Source organism: Perissodus microlepis, chromosome 7 (genome assembly GCF_051167445.1).
Source record: "Perissodus microlepis isolate ML-2025 ecotype Zambia chromosome 7, ASM5116744v1, whole genome shotgun sequence".
NCBI lineage: Eukaryota > Metazoa > Chordata > Actinopteri > Cichliformes > Cichlidae > Perissodus > Perissodus microlepis.
Window position 1 is genome coordinate 9,830,516 of NC_140467.1, and position 16,016 is coordinate 9,846,531.

The window sequence follows — 16,016 nt, forward strand, 5'->3', positions numbered from 1 at the left end:
TTAGATGCTAGAGAACAACCTTCACTCATTTTCTCTCCCTCGTTTTTCCCTCAGTCTCTTTTCCTCTGTCTCTCTGTCTTTGTCGCTGTCTGTCTTTCTGTCACTCTTTCTCTCCCACCTCATCACTCCGTCTTTTCTAGGTGCTTGTCTCCTTTTTTTTTCTCACCCGGAAAGTGTCCTACTCTCTCCTACATTCAAAAACAGCACATCCCACTCAGACTTCACAAGGTTGCTCTCCTGCCTCCACTGCCTCTCTGCGCCAGTCTGCTTCTCCACTCCTCTCCCTCACTTTGCTCATCTGTCCATCCAGCCTTCACCTATTCTCTGTTGATTCCTCTCTCTAAAGGCTCTCCTTTCCATCCACCTGTATCTCAGCTACCATGACATCAGTTTCTTGCTTTTCACTTTTGCTATCTCCTTTCTCTTTCTCTTGTATTCTTCTCCCTCTACTCGCTTGTCACTTCCCTCCTTTCTTTGCCCTTATCTTGTCTCTTGGCTCATTCTCCATCCCAGCACCTTCTGTTTTTCTCTTGCCATTTCTTTCTTTTGTCTCCTCTATCTCACCACCTTTCTTTTAGTCAAGCCTCAGCTCTCTTCCGCTACATTTTACCTCCTATACATTTCTGTCCCTTACTCTAGACTTTCTTTTCTCTACCCTATCTGTCCTCTGTTCCCCTGTGGCCTGTTGTTCTGTGACCCAGTCAGCGCCTCCATCCCCTAGGACCAAATCCACAGGGAGAACAAATATAACTAATGTGATCCCTCTGTGTGTGAATTTGTCACATGTGAGTGAATACCTGCATATATGCACTGAGGGGACATGAGTGCATGTATGTGTGAAGTCACGTAAGCAAAAACAAAAAAAGATTTACCCTCTCCACATGAATCTGTACACTTCACTTTCACCGCTTTTAGATGACTTATTCCTACTTATTCATCCCAAGCCGCCTTTGCCTCCTCTCGCTCTCTCCCCCTGCCTTTAATACCCACAATCCCCCTTGGGCTTTGCTTTAGCCCGACATGGCCGATAACATAATTAATTTCTCAGCTTCTGAATGAAAAGCCAGTTTTCACCATGCTTCTAATTAAGCTAGAATAATAAGGTGTTTCTCAAGTTAGTGGGAATGCTAAGTGTTTCGCAAAAATTAGGGTTCTGGTTAGGCTGCTTTATAACTACAGTTTGTCTTGCTTAAGTTGATTTGCTTTTTCTTTCTTTTCCCTCTTTTTTTTGTATTTTTTGCTGTTTAATTTTCATTTCTCCCAGCTGTCTAATCAAGTGCCATTACAAAAATGAAAGAGTTTGTTGCCATTGCAGTAAGATAGTTGTATATTTAGATTTGATTGGGACAAAGCAAACCCTATGTTTCACCCAGCCTGTGAGACACCGTTTCTACTCTACTTCTAGTGTACCACATGGAAGATGAATTGGCTGACAGTATTGCTGGATGTCAGCGTGTGAGGCTTGGTCTTTTGTTTGCTGATGACACTTCACGGGCATAAAAAGTCACCCGGAGCAGTGGGGAAGTATTGTGTGGATGAGGTGGCACAGAATCATCTATAACACTGTATTAGGTTGCGTTAAAAGATCTGTTACACATGGAAACCTAAGAGCCGCCGTTAGGAAGCATCGCTACAAATCATTCCGTCAGTTTATTGTTCAGCGTGTTGCTGTAACAGAAACATGTTGTAGAAAAGTAGCTGACAGATCAAGTTCCTTTTAGCCACACTGTTCACTTATGGTTTCAACCACACTAGCAAATGGCAGTGTCAGTCTGTCAGCCTGTCTGTGAGTGTACAGTTTGGTCCTAAGTGCAATATCTCAACAACTATTAGGTGATTTGTCATGAAATCTCATGCAAACATTCATATTCTCATGAAGATGAATCACAGTAACTTAGTGTGTTACAGTTCGGGGTTGGGAAATCTCAGTGTTGCTAAATCCCTTCAACTTTCTGGCTCATCTTTAGTGTGACACTATCACACTGTCCAAATAAATCAGATGTCATCTAATAGGATCCCTCAATAACCCTGTTTTTTTAAAGCAGGTTAAACAGGCTTTTGTGCACATTGGAAATAATATGAACAGGCTTTTTAAAAATCACTTTTTAAGCAACACTGTTTCGGAAACACTGCAGGTCGGTCGAAAAAGAGTTTGCATATTTGAGATGCCGGACTTGAACACAAAGACCTGTCACAGTGCTTCAGCTTTGCTATAAAGATCCTGAGGCTTTATTGAGGTTCCCAGCTGGTTAAATGAGTCTAACTTTATTTGATATTAGAGATTTCAATTTTCTTTGTCAATTCTGATTTTTTCCTAAAAGTGACTTGCCTATGCTGATTTTCCCAGTTCTGACTTTCTTTCTAAGAACCAAAACCAACAGCAAATAAAATTATACAGAAATTATCAAATTAAACTTTACAATTCCCCCAAAACTGCAGTAAGTTACAGGACATTGTCTATTAAATAGCTGAAAAATAAGTGCTCTGCTACCTGAAAAAGATACAAATAATGTTCTGAAAATGAGTTGCTGTACACCCATCATCAGCTGACATTTAGGTGTAACAGATTTATACAACAATGTTAGTTTAAGGTGTTTACATTATTTTCCAGTATGTTTATAACTTTAACAGATAACAGGACATCAACCACTTTTTCATTTGTCTCCATAACTTTCCTCTTAAGTGCTTTGATCTGTTGCTCATACCGAGGCTCATATAGAGCCTGCAGGCATGTGGCTGACTCTGTGCACTGGATAGCTTTAGCTTTAGCCACTTTGTCTTTGTTAGTTTCTTTAAAATGTCTGTATTCAGCTGGGTGAGGGTGATTTAAGTGCCTGATTAGGTTTGTTGTTACAAATGTTTTCGCACTCGTCCACACATGGTTTACTTTGGCAAACTTTGAAGACAAAGAGACAACTGCTTTCTGAAGAGCTTCCATGCTAACAATATATTAATGTGTGGTTATGAGTGTGCACTATTTGCCTGCCCCGCTGTGCGTGTAGCATGTGTTGCGCATGCATGAAACAGACCGGCTCATAATTGGACATATGGCTCGTCACCAGACTGGGCAGACTGGTTCCCTGTTCGGTCCATCGGTGGAACTGAATTTAATACGTGCATTTTCATAAGATAAATGGATCTTGATAAGTATCGCTCACATTAGAGTTGCATCGGTTGATGTTTACCAACACTATATTTAAAGGACGTGGCCACTATAATCACTTTTAGTTGGTATAATATGGCCACAGCTAACCTGTTGATAGTAAAAGCACATTTGCCCTAACTTGCTGTAATTGGAGAGAAAGTATCTGAATTTCAAGTGCAGGACCACGTCTCCAAACACGCTCTTCCGGTTCTCATCACTATAAGTTCCCCCAGTTCTACAAGCTGTTCATTCTCGTTTACACGCCCCACCGTCCCTCCCCTTTTCAATTCTTTAACTTCTTCACTTCTATTTAGTACATGGGGATCTGCCAGGCTCGGGAGCTGCTACCAGTCCACTTCGAGGCCTTGCCCAAACTGCACCTCAATTCATGTCCAAGCCATTCATCTTTATCTACTAAACCGCTGTCAAACCTCAAATAAGGACGTGGGCCCAGCAAGTGAATTACATGATCAGTATATATATATATAGAGAGAGAGAGATTTGTAACTATTTGGGAAATCAGGAAATCCTAAATATATATATTTTTTAATTCAACAAAACAGGCTGGAGATGTGGACTGACAAATATTTATTAACTGTTTTAGCTACTATTTAAATGGCCAGTCTCAAAATTTCAACATGCTCAGAAGTTTGATTCAGTGAGTCTACGGCCATAGATGCTTAGTCCTGTCAAAACAAAAACCTTTGTTGTTGTTGTTTTAGTTTTATTTTTTTTTAGTTCAGTCCAGGACAGTGATGAAGAGAGAGAATTTTGTCCATCAGTCAATAACCTGGGCTGCGTGTCTGCGCTCTCTGCAGTCAGTTGAGTCTTGGTGGCCTTCGCTAGCTCTGACTTGCACCCTCATCCACTTTCTTGATAAGCCATTCTGTCATGTCAGCGAGGTCACTGTTGGAAATAAGGAGGAATCACCGGTCCTCTGAGTCTATTGCTGCCTGAATGCGATGTGTTAGCGGGAAGTCAAGGACAAAAACAGTGCCTTCAGATGGCTCTGTAGGCCAATACTCTTATCTCTTTTGTCTGTATTACACGTAATTACCACATGCAGCTAATTAGGCCTCAGCACATATCTAAGGTCCTAATAAGGTGCAGTTATGATAATTAGCCACTGGTAACGTCTTCTGTCAGTGTGTATTGGTGTTTAAAAGGAGGAGGTCCCAGCTTGCCTTATTGCTTGCTGATATTAGCAGACTTTATTATCTGGCGACGTGCAGCATAATGGATTCATATATCTCCTTTATCTCAAGATATTATCAGCACCTTCTTATTGAAATCATTTTCATTTAGCTGTCACCTAAACATTTAGCTGCAAAATCCAAAGAAGACTTGACAGTTAGAATTTCCTGTGACAGAGGGAGATGAGAGAGGAGAAAGATAGAGAGTTGTGCTGTCTCTGTGATTTATGGATTTCATAAACCCTAACCCCCTCTGCTGCCATCTGACACGCCATTCTTTTCTGAGCACACTGAACTATCACAACAATAGCACAGCTTTAGCCCCTGTCAGTGCTGCGTGCACATACGTACACATTCGCACACACACACAGCTAACAGCAGGGTCAGAGCTTTGGTTCTGTCAGCACTGCCTCCCACAGCGCTCAGAGCAATACCTTAGCCATCAAACTGTAAAGCAAAACCTAATCGAGCTTCAATCTTGTGTGCACATCCTTACACGTACACACATGCAAACTTTTCAGCCCAACAGCTTATTCGCAATCTGTATCCTGATTCACTCTACTGATCCCAGGCTGTATGTATGGAGAATGAATTTGGCCCACGATTTATTCAGTTACCCAAAGACAAAGAGATATGAGGAAGGCGGCATAGCATCATCAAAGCAAGCTGCACGGTGAGGACCGAGAGCCTTGTTACAAATTGAAGAACGGTGCTTTATAAACCCAGCATACACTGTGATTTCTCTAGTCACATCATCTTTCGACAAGGCACCACCGTATAACACGCAAGCCTGTGTGTCAGCAATACAGAGCTGACTGCTCTGCTGTAAAGGACAGCGATGGCACAATAGGAGTGGCATACACTTTGTCTGTGTCAAAACAACCAAGTTTCAGCACTGTCAGGTCCGGCACTGCCTGCAAAGCATCAATAACTTACTGTTTTCCCAGTCCATAGCCCCTTTCTATTTGTTTTTTTAATGGTGACCGCACATCCTGCCAATTTTACAATCTCTTCTGTTCCCACATCCTCAGGGTAGATGGTAATCCTTTCATAACAACATGTATACAAACCAATTTGGCAGTTTCAGCAGTGCACCTCACTCACAGAAGAGACCCAGAGGCTAAATCTATCATTGTGTGGGTAGCTATAGCATTACCAAGGGATTCAATTCTCTGCTTCCATGCCTATATGGCTTTATGTGCAGCTTGTTAATGATGCATCTGGTAATAAACTTTATCAGATCTGATTTTAGAACAGCAATTTTGTCCTAGGTGACCTTATGGACAGGTGGGAGGCCAGTGACACACACATCACCATTCATACTGGGCATTTATAGCCTTTTAGAAAACACTTTTGTGACTGGCTGGTCTTCAGTAATGAAAACACTTTTGTAGTGCCTTTCACTATCTGTTTTGGACTCCTAAGGCTTACTGACCATTGCTTATTGTCCCTCTCTTCACTGCTGCTTTTAAAAGACATCAATGAGACCTCAATAAGGTGATTGTTTGTGACTGTTAAGCTTTGATCTCCTTTCCCACTGGGTTTATCGCCTTTTTTCCACTCTTTGTCTCTGTGTTCTCTCTTCAGCCCCATTTTCTCCTCCAGGCAGCGAGACAGTAGTGAAGTTTGACACCCAGGGGGATGGCGTGGGCCGATACAACATCTTCAGCTACCAGCACTCTGGTGATCGTTATGGTTACGTGCCAGTAGGTGAATGGGCAGAGAGTTTAAGTCTGAGCAGTGATTTAATTCGCTGGCCCAGAGAAGTAGTGCCCACGTCGCAGTGCAGCGACCCCTGTGAGCGCAATGAGATGAAGAAAATGCAGGCAGGTAGGACGGTGAATTTCATTAATTTCATCTTTGTTGTAGTGACATTCAAGGTAGCAGTACCTTTGGAAAATCTGCCACAAACTGTTCGTATTCTTGTTTTCCAGGTGAGTACTGCTGCTGGATTTGTACAGCCTGTGAGCCTCATGAATACCTGGCTGATGAGTTTACCTGCTCACCTTGCGCTCCTGGCCAGTGGCCCACTGACGACCTGACGTCCTGTTATGACCTTCCCGAGGACTATATTATGTGGGAAGATGCCTGGGCTATTGGCCCAATTACCATTGCATGTGTAGGGTAAGTGACAGGGAAACTGAACAGAGGTAGCTCACAACAATAAGTAAGTGAGGAAAAACTTAGCATGTGGTCAGCCGAGGCTCAGCGTCATACAGATACAGAGATTTTCATAGCTATGCACAGACAATGACATGAGCATATACTGATTTCAGAATATTTTGTTGATTGTTTAAGTCAATTTTGCTATTTATAGCCATGCTCTATGTGTGTGACAGCATATAAGCAGTGACTTCATGACACTGATTGTATGTCTGGCTGCAACTTCCTCCCTGTCCCCAGATTCATGTGCACTGGCCTGGTGATTTGGGTGTTCGTCAGACACAACAACACACCACTGGTGAAAGCATCAGGTAGAGAACTGTGTTATATCCTCCTCTTAGGAGTCTTCATGTCCTACGCCATGACTTTCCTCTTTTTGGCCAAACCCTCTCCTGCCATCTGTGCCCTGCGCCGCCTTGGCCTGGGCACATCATTTGCTGTCTGCTACTCCGCCCTTCTCACCAAAACCAACAGAATCGCCAGGATTTTCAATGGCGTGAAAGACGGAGCGGGAGCCGTGAGGCCACGCTTCATTAGCCCATCCTCTCAGGTGAGTGATTGCAGCATCATGTCTATCCATCTGCATCAGTCAGATGGATGGATGGATAGACAAACAGTTGATCTCGATGACCTTACTTCCTCTTTTCCCTTTTTTTTCCAGGTGTTCATCTGTCTGAGTCTAATCTCTGTCCAGTTAGTAATGGTGTCAGTATGGCTGCTGCTGGAAGTCCCCGGCACGCGTCGCTTTACATTGCCGGAGCGACGACAGACCGTCATCTTGAAGTGTAATGTACGTGACTCCAGCATGCTGCTGTCACTGGGATATGATGTGCTCCTGGTCATCTTGTGTACTGTGTAAGTGTGTCACAACTAAACTCACAGACATTGATTATTACCCAAAATGTACTATATAAAGTAGTTTATGTTCTACAGATCAAATCAGGAACTGCTGAAATGAAAAGGGTATTTTGTCAACTTAAAAATGTGATTCTCTTCTCCACTAGGTATGCCTTTAAGACCAGGAAGTGCCCTGAGAACTTCAATGAGGCCAAATTTATTGGATTCACCATGTACACCACCTGTATAATTTGGCTGGCCTTTCTTCCTATCTTCTATGTTACATCCAGTGACTACAGGGTATGGTTTTGAACATACACATGCATGCACGAGTGCGTGTTTCTGTATTTAAGGAGGACACTGATCTGACTCTAGCCCAACAAGATGCAAGCCTAACCTTAAAAACTATCTAGCAGCAGCACAACTGTGATGGTATGCTTATGGTCCAAATAAAAAGCAGAATTAAATACTCTGGGCTGTTTGTGGTAAAATTAACTATTGGCAGTTTCAGATTTACTGTTTTTTCCCATAGACTGCAAAAGTTATATGTAGACATTTTGATGTTGGATGTTGTATAAAGTGTTTTGAGTGCTCAGTTAGAATAGAAAGCTGTTTCATGTTCCACCTTAAAAGTTTTTTATTTCTGTGATAAATATGAGCGTTTTACAATGGGACTCTATGGCAACTGACTCACTTTGGTGTTTCAAGTACGTAATGCGTTTTTTGAGCAGTTTTTATCTTCTCAACATGATTTTTTTTTTTAAAGATGCACAGCTAACAAAGCAGAAATCACATAGGTGTAGTCACAACTTCAACAATTCCTAATCCTATTGGCAAATGTCCCAGCTGTGCAGTACTGGGAGTGACACTTAAACAAGCTCTGTCAAACTGCTGACACATGTTCAGATTTAACAGCAAAGGGGAGTGAATGTTCACCTGACCATACAAATCTTAGGCATACACACACACACCTTATATACACACTCCACAAATGCACACGTTGTATCAAAGGGCGCAAGAGAGGAGTGCTGATAGAGTGCTGATGCCAGGGCTGCTCATTTGATCCCCGTAAAATGTCAAATAAATGACCCTCTTTCGCTCACTCTCATACTCTCTCTAGCTCTCCTCTCCACCCCTCTAAATATGCATTTTTTGACGTAATGTTACTGTAAGATTAGACAGATATGGGAAAAACATTGCCAATATGCATACCCGCCCACTCACATACTCTATGTTCATACATACTCAGAGGAGACGTTGAAGGGTTTATTGCTGATATGCTCAAATGTACTGTGATCTCACTGGGAATTGCTGTTATTCAAACATTTGTAACACTTGTGATAACGATTATGGCGGGATACAGCAACTTATAGTGCGCACTGCTGCGTGCTGGAGATCAGGAATCAAGAGAGAATAAGAGTGTACTTAATTGGCATTGATTTCACAGAGAATAAAATTAAAGCTTCCCTCCAGTGAGAGACTTTGGCCACTGTGGTCTCTGTTGATTAAGTCTTTTATTGATAGATTCTAGTAAGTGTTATAAGCTAACAAAGTATGCTAACAAAGACTTGTGCTCTCACTTTACATGCATGATTATCTGCAGCGTGTGCAGACACAGAGATCCATTTCTTTAGTGTCTTTAGCAGCATTTGCTTTCATTTCTAATTCTATTCAAAGCACTTTGTCATAAGCACTCAAATGTTCCTTTGAAGTATTTTCATTATTATAGATTGTTATCATTAAATTAGTTTGTAATTAGCAACTGAAACAGTACAAAAGCATGCATGTCAGGATAACTGGCAAGTCTCAGCTGACCGTAGATGCAAATGTTAGCAAAAACGATTTACTCCATGTGACAGTGATAGACTTGCAAACTGCTCACAATGTGGCTGATAGCTAGATCGATGGATGCATGGATGGATGTTCAACTGATATGTCTTGTGCTAACCTGGCTACTAATTACTGTCTTCTTATGTTTCCTCTGCAGGTTCAGACAACTACCATGTGTATCTCAGTCAGCTTGAGTGGCTTTGTGGTGCTGGGTTGCATGTTTGCCCCCAAGGTCCACATCATCATGTTTCAGCCCCAAAAGAATGTAACCAGCCACAGGCTTAACCTTAATCGCTTCAGTGTCAGCGGGGCTGCCACCTCATATGCATCTCATGGTAGGTTATTTGGTTATATGCTCAACATTCTGTACTCAGCAAAAAGTCCAATATTTTCCTGTCTATTACTATTTATAATATTCCCAACCTCCTTACTTACTTAACAGTTGGCAGCCATTGGCATGTTTTCATGAAATAGTGCTTCTTTTTCCCCCTGGTGAAAAATCCCTGGTGATTGTGGCCAAAAAAGCTTCATCTCTGACCTATCCAGATGTTGCTCTGCATATATCAGACACTGATTTTAGTGATGAGGTCACAGGTAATGTTTTATTCCTGATGACTCTTTGATGTAGGGACCCAGTTTATGCATTAGTGCTGCACAGTGGAACAGCGCACCACCACGCCTATTTTAGCTAAAGCTTCCAGCAACTGTTTTGTAGTGGGTGGTTTTGATTAGACTTCCTGCCCAGCAGACCTGCAGTTTTATCTGAACATTTTCTCTCAGATGCTGTCTTGATTTCCACAGTTTCTGTAAACTCACGTTGCTTAATGGTATTTTGGATAGTGGAAACTAAAACTAAAAGAACATGGGTTGTATTTATAGACTCCCCTGAATTGTAGATACCCAAACCAATTAGCTTATTTCCAGATCACTCAGTTTCTTGGAGCAGCCCGGTTGGTGAGTGTTTCCACAGGGCTTATTCAGCTGAGAATTGTTATTAGCTGACAACTCCTAATGTTAGTAAGTTCCTGGGGGGGGGGGGGGGGGGGGGGGGGGGGTATTGCTGCTGGGTCATTTCTACTGCAAAATATGAATATTTGTGTATCTTGCTATTCTGTATGACAAAGATGTTGTTGTTTTTTTTCTTTTACTAATTTGACACCAACAAAATTGAATATTTAACTATGCTTTTTTTCTGTCTGTGTAGTTGTATTTTCCCTTTTAACCCCCTTGCTCCTTTTTCATTTTCTAGCTTCTGTCAGCGCCCACTATGTTCCCACTGTGTGCAACGGGAGAGAGATTGTAGACTCCACTACTTCCTCTCTGTGACCACATCCAGTCTACTCTCCAAATCTGCCCCCTGCGACTGTTAGCCAGTTGATGAACATTATCCTCTTCTTTGCCCGCCTCACACACACACAACGCTCACAGATAAACAGTCACATATGTGCACATACACGCACAAACAAGCAGACACCTTCCTTGTGGACTAGAACTGTATCGTTTCACATATGTAGAAAGTGTGTAACTATATGGAAATTATTTTCTAGGGATGTATATACATGGAAATCAAAAATTGTTGTATGTAGAGAAACAAAAGAACAAAAAAAGTTTTTAGGAGGAATTTTTGGAGCCTTTGTTTTTGATAGCTTTGTTATGATGCAGTGTAAATAGACATGCGCTTACTCATGGTAGGAGGGGCTGTGTCCCTCAGTCTGGATGCACATTTGTGGCTCTGCTTGCCTCACCTGCAATACCCCACAGACTTTTTATTCTCATGCTTTTTTGTAGGTCTCATTGTAATAACAAATTATGTATGTATTTCTATTGTGTATCTGTACATTTGTATATTATGCTACTGATGGTTCAAACAGCACAATGTTGATGGTCTTACAACCCTAGAGTGAATGTGGACTAAAGCATAACCTGGACTGGTTAGAACAGCTGGAATGGACATGTATAAAAAAAAATCTCTCAAATTCATTAACTTTCAGTTTGAGAATTCATCCGTTCACATCTTGATAGATGTGCTTTGCATCCTAGATCTATTTAAGAACCTAATGTGGTTGTTTTTTGCGGGAAGGTATGTTTTGCTTTTGATACAAATGTTCATTTTTCTATTTCTAATCATGGAATCCCTTTATCTTAATGGCCATAGTTCCAGACATGTGTTCACCAAAGCAACAGTATTTTACTCCCACTCTTAAACTGCTGTTTCTATGGAGGATTTCTGTAATGGATTGCTAATAATAACTAATAGCAGGGCTGAAAAGATACAGTACAACAAACACCTTTTTTTCTGCCTCAAAACTGTCAACACAGACAGTGCAGCAATAGTTGTGTCGACAAAAGCAAACTGGTGTCTTACCCTGTAATTATGAACTTTATGTACTCAAATGACTCAAACGCTAATGGAGGAAAATGGTCTGCTTTCATGAATACATGCTGAATTTCTCCAGCTAGAGGGGAATGGTAGCTGATGTTTCTGTGCCCCATAGATACAGTATGTGGTGATGTTTTGAATATGGCTATGTGCCTTAATGTAATGTTTGATAGTTCTCCAGGTAGAAGTTGTAAAAGATCAGTTTTACATTACCAGCTGCAAATCCCTGTTTGGTGAATGGAAAAGTGGGCTAACTATAGAGAACATGCAGATAGTTTTATTTCCTAACGAGCCTTCTGCCATCGATTGTTTACCTGAATTACTGAAACGGCGACTCGGAGGAATCCCTGGGTTAAGATGCCTTTCCCTACCACCCATATCTTTTCCAGTCTGTTATTAAAAGGGAAAGGGTATTTCTGATATATATGCCCATATATTTTTACAGCATAGCATCTCCAATAAAATGAGGGAGGGGAAGAGGAGCTCATATACCATTAAGATTGAGTCTTTGACTCACTGAGTTATTGAAGTGTGCAGTTTACATATCTGTGTTAAATGTGTTGATGTCGAGAGGCACAGAGGAGCAGCTGGCTTTGGCAGTCCCAGAGAGGCTCACGAAAGGAAGCAGAGCACACAATGTCAGCTGCTGGCTGATCCCAGCTAACAAAAGGATGTTAGAGAAGAACTCATATCCATAAAGTACATCAAATTTATCAAAACATCCACACACATCAAACTGTCTGTTTCAAGCTGGAAATGTTGCAGACTCGCTGCTGGGTGACAGTTCTGAGGTGGTGGAATAAATGAATGTTGCGAGAAAATCTAAATATTAGCAGAGTAATTTAGCATATTTTCTTTTTAAACAAGTGACTCATGCAATAATTTATTGCATTTAAGGTGGTAGTAAATTATTAATAAATTGATCTTAAATGTTTACATATAATATGCTGTCTAGAATAAAGTGTGACTGTTATATTTGATGTTTCCAGCAAAATATGTGATCGGAATCACTCATTTTCTCCCCCCCGGTCGAGCCTTTTCAAACTATTCTCTCAAATTTCATACAGCAGATGTGGGTAGAACTGTTGAACATTCATCTCATGACTGGTCTACACCTTTACGCTGCCTGTCTCCAAGAGCACCCTGTGATTATCACACTGAATGATAGATTGAAAGAATTTCAGAGGATGCGCCAAGATGAGCCGACCTACATTGGGGCGTGTGTGTTAGGTGCAGAGAGCAGCAGGAGAGAGCGCTGTGGCAGAGCAGAGGGAAGCTGCTGCTGGATTATGTAAAGCACTCCCACAGCCCAGAAGTCACAGTGCTTCTATGGAAGCTCAAAGCATCTCAGAGATTCGCAGTCTTTGTTAGAAGAAGGCTTAGCCATTCACTCAGTGGTCCTGCTCCCACAAGATACACCCAGCATGGCACGTTGCTATGGACAACCACCATCACATCCGCTGCTGGAATGTCTGTTTGTCCGCATGAAGAGGAGGGGTGAGGAGTTGCCGAAAAAGGAGGAAAAGAAAAACGAGTTGCTGGTTCTGATTCAAATTGGCAGTGACTGATGAGATTTGGCTCTGCGAGTCCCTGTACCCTACTCCCAGCTTTTAATAGTTGCACAAATAGAGCACTTAACCCTGTTCTCCACTCATTTAGTCCGGGGACCAGTCTCTGACAACAATCTCACACTCTTCTTTTGACCCCGTCTCTCACAGTCTGCCTCACCCCTTCAACCTTTCCCTCGCCACATTTGTCCACCTCATCTCCACTCGATGTGTGAAACTTGCTACACAGTGGGTCTCAGCCAAGACCACCTAAGCAAGACCAGCAGGCTGCTAGGCCATACTTGAACTGAAGCATTTAGATCTGGGAGCCCACTGCAGGCATGCTGTCGAGGCATAAGGAGGTTTGAAAAGGGTTTAACGGGTGTATGGGAAAATCTGTTGGAACTGAGACGTAGAGGAAACGCTTTACTTTGAAATGCCTCACCTTTCCGAGTTTTACCATGTCATGCACCAAGTAACTCACTCTGGAAGCGTCCTTAATTGGCTTTACTCATGAATATCCTTTACAAGCAGCCATTCATTATAAACATTGTTCCTCTATTCAGCCTCGGCCAACTGCTGTGTGCTCCACAAAGATCTCTGTGCTATAGCCCCCGCCGTATAGCAGAATGTGTCCTTGGCCTCTTTGAAACAAGATGAGACCTCTGCAGGCAAAATGAAGCTGAGGTTTAAGGGACTCTGGAACTGATCAACCACAAAAGCAATAGTTCCGTGTTTATGGTATGTGCAATAATAAGGCTGTGATGACATCATAATAAAATAACAACGAGGAAAAAAACCTGGTTTTGTCCACTCATCCTTCTCTCTGTTCATCTCAGAAAAATATCAATAAATGCAGCTAAAATGTGTGTCGAAGTGCAGATACATTCGTCTCTCCAGCAACACTAACAGCCTCTCAACATCACTTTCATATCCACATGGGCTCTATTCAACGTGTGTGTTGCCAAATGTTGAAAGATGGCTCTAACACGCTGCCTCATCTGTTCCCCAATGAAGGCACTCTTGTTAAACCATCTACCGGAGAGCCCAGTGTTTTTGCTAAATGCAGTGTGAAGGTTCAGTCTCTGAAAGTAAGACGTTAAAAGTGTGTATTAAAAAAAAGATAAAGATGAAGCAGTCTTTTGGTAATTTTCCATTCTACACTGCAGTCAGTAGCTTGTAGTTTGACACAACGTACGTTAGAGAAGCTATTTTGTTTTGCTTTTAGAAAAGTCAGGACATGTCAAACTGTTGAAATGAAAATCTTGTCATATTTTATTCATTTTATCTCATTTTACTTTATTATTTTTACAAGATTACATTATCGTTATCTGTTCTGTAAAACAGGATTTGGACTCTTCTTTTGTATACTAGTAAATGTCGCCCTCCAGTGGTTAGTTTCAGTAATTACACTTCTGACCACCATACCCTAGTGTGCTGCGGTTTACAGCAAGGAGTTTTCCAGCCGCATTAAACACTCGGGAATCGTGTACAGGTAAATTTTCAGAAACTTGTACTGAAAAATGATGTTCTGTAGGGAAGCAAAAACCAGGGAAAAATCAGAGAGGACGTTAAATTAAACGACATGAGTTTACCTTTTAAAATCTTAATGTTTGACTGACCTCTGCAGGACGATATGGCGAATGCCAGTGAAGACCAGGGTGAGTTGCTAAGGAAAAAAGTGGGAAAAAAGTGGCTCATCAAATGTATTATTTCTAACCGCGAGGGGGATTTTTTTTTCCGCTTCAGCTGTGTAATTTTCGCATCCTGTATATCAGTAAGTCAAAGGTAGCCACTTCTGAGCCAGCATAATGATTTGCGCAATGGTAACTTTAAAAAGTAATATATCATTTTAAGGTAATATTGTGCCCTCCGTTGGTAGAATATTATATTACTGTTGAAGCCAAGTGCCAGAGGGGTTTGGAAATACTGAATGCTTTCAGGCCACAATATAAATCTTCTGACTGATGAATGCCATTCATTCCACTATAACAACCAAAACCAGGAAATGAAGTTCTGCCTTATTTGTAAACTTGTTGTGCGATGACTAGTTGGGCACTTTATAAAATTTTATTAAAACAGCAATCATTTGCAAATCTCATAAACATTAAACTGGGACATTTTTACCATTTTATGAACAATATTTGCTTAGTTTGAAATTGATAGCAGCCACACATTTCAAGAGCAAAAGGCTGGAAACATAAGTAGAACTAAAGAGAAATATCTGGAGGAACATTTTGCAATTGTGCAGAATTAATTGTGCAACAGGTGAGTAACATATTCTGTATTTTTTGTTTAAAAAAAAAAAAAAAAGCATCTTAGCTAGGCAGATGTTTACCAATCTGCATCTACAAATTGTGGAACAATTTCAGAATAATTTTCCTTAATGCAAGATGTTCAATAACCCATTATCTACAGTGCATCAAAAGATTCAGAGAATCCAGAAAAATCTTGTTGGGCAAGGCAAAAGGCCAAAAATAAGTATTGATTGCTCATGATCTTTGGGCCATCAGGTAGCTCTGCATTAACAGACAAATATGATTCTATAATGGAAATCACTGTTTGAGAACACTTCCGGAAATCACTGCAAACATAATCCAGAAACACACGTCTTCTCTGGGTCAAGGCTCATTTATACTGGACTGAGAAAACATGGAAATCACCATTTGTGGTTAGATTGTTTTAAATTTGAAATTATTTTTTAGGATAACATGGGTCAAATATTTCTCACACCAGAAAACCAAAAATACAAATAAAAAGACCCAGGACTGGTGAGCAGCTATTGAGTCCATTATCACCTCTCCCAAAAATTCCAGCACATGGTCTCCTTTGCTCACAATTACAAGCTGCTGTTAAATGAAATGGGGACATTACCCTGTCCCAAGTTTTTTGGAGATATGTTGATCCCATCAAATTCAAAA

General features: G+C 41.2%; 1 protein-coding gene across 4 annotated transcripts in view; it reads left to right on the forward strand.

The window, feature by feature from the left end:
• Positions 1–12,521, forward strand: part of grm3 (glutamate receptor, metabotropic 3) — a 40,053-nt gene extending 27,532 nt beyond the window's left edge. For all 4 annotated transcript variants that reach the window (XM_084933272.1, XM_084933271.1, XM_084933274.1 and 1 more), the window contains 7 exons: positions 5,926–6,168; positions 6,273–6,462; positions 6,742–7,051; positions 7,163–7,356; positions 7,506–7,638; positions 9,326–9,503; positions 10,418–12,521. In XM_084933272.1, coding sequence (XP_084789398.1) covers positions 5,926–6,168; positions 6,273–6,462; positions 6,742–7,051; positions 7,163–7,356; positions 7,506–7,638; positions 9,326–9,503; positions 10,418–10,494 — 1,325 coding nt within the window. In that variant the 3' untranslated portion in view covers positions 10,495–12,521. The remainder of the gene's footprint in view (positions 1–5,925; positions 6,169–6,272; positions 6,463–6,741; positions 7,052–7,162; positions 7,357–7,505; positions 7,639–9,325; positions 9,504–10,417) is intronic.
• The last annotated feature ends 3,495 nt before the right edge of the window (positions 12,522–16,016 follow it).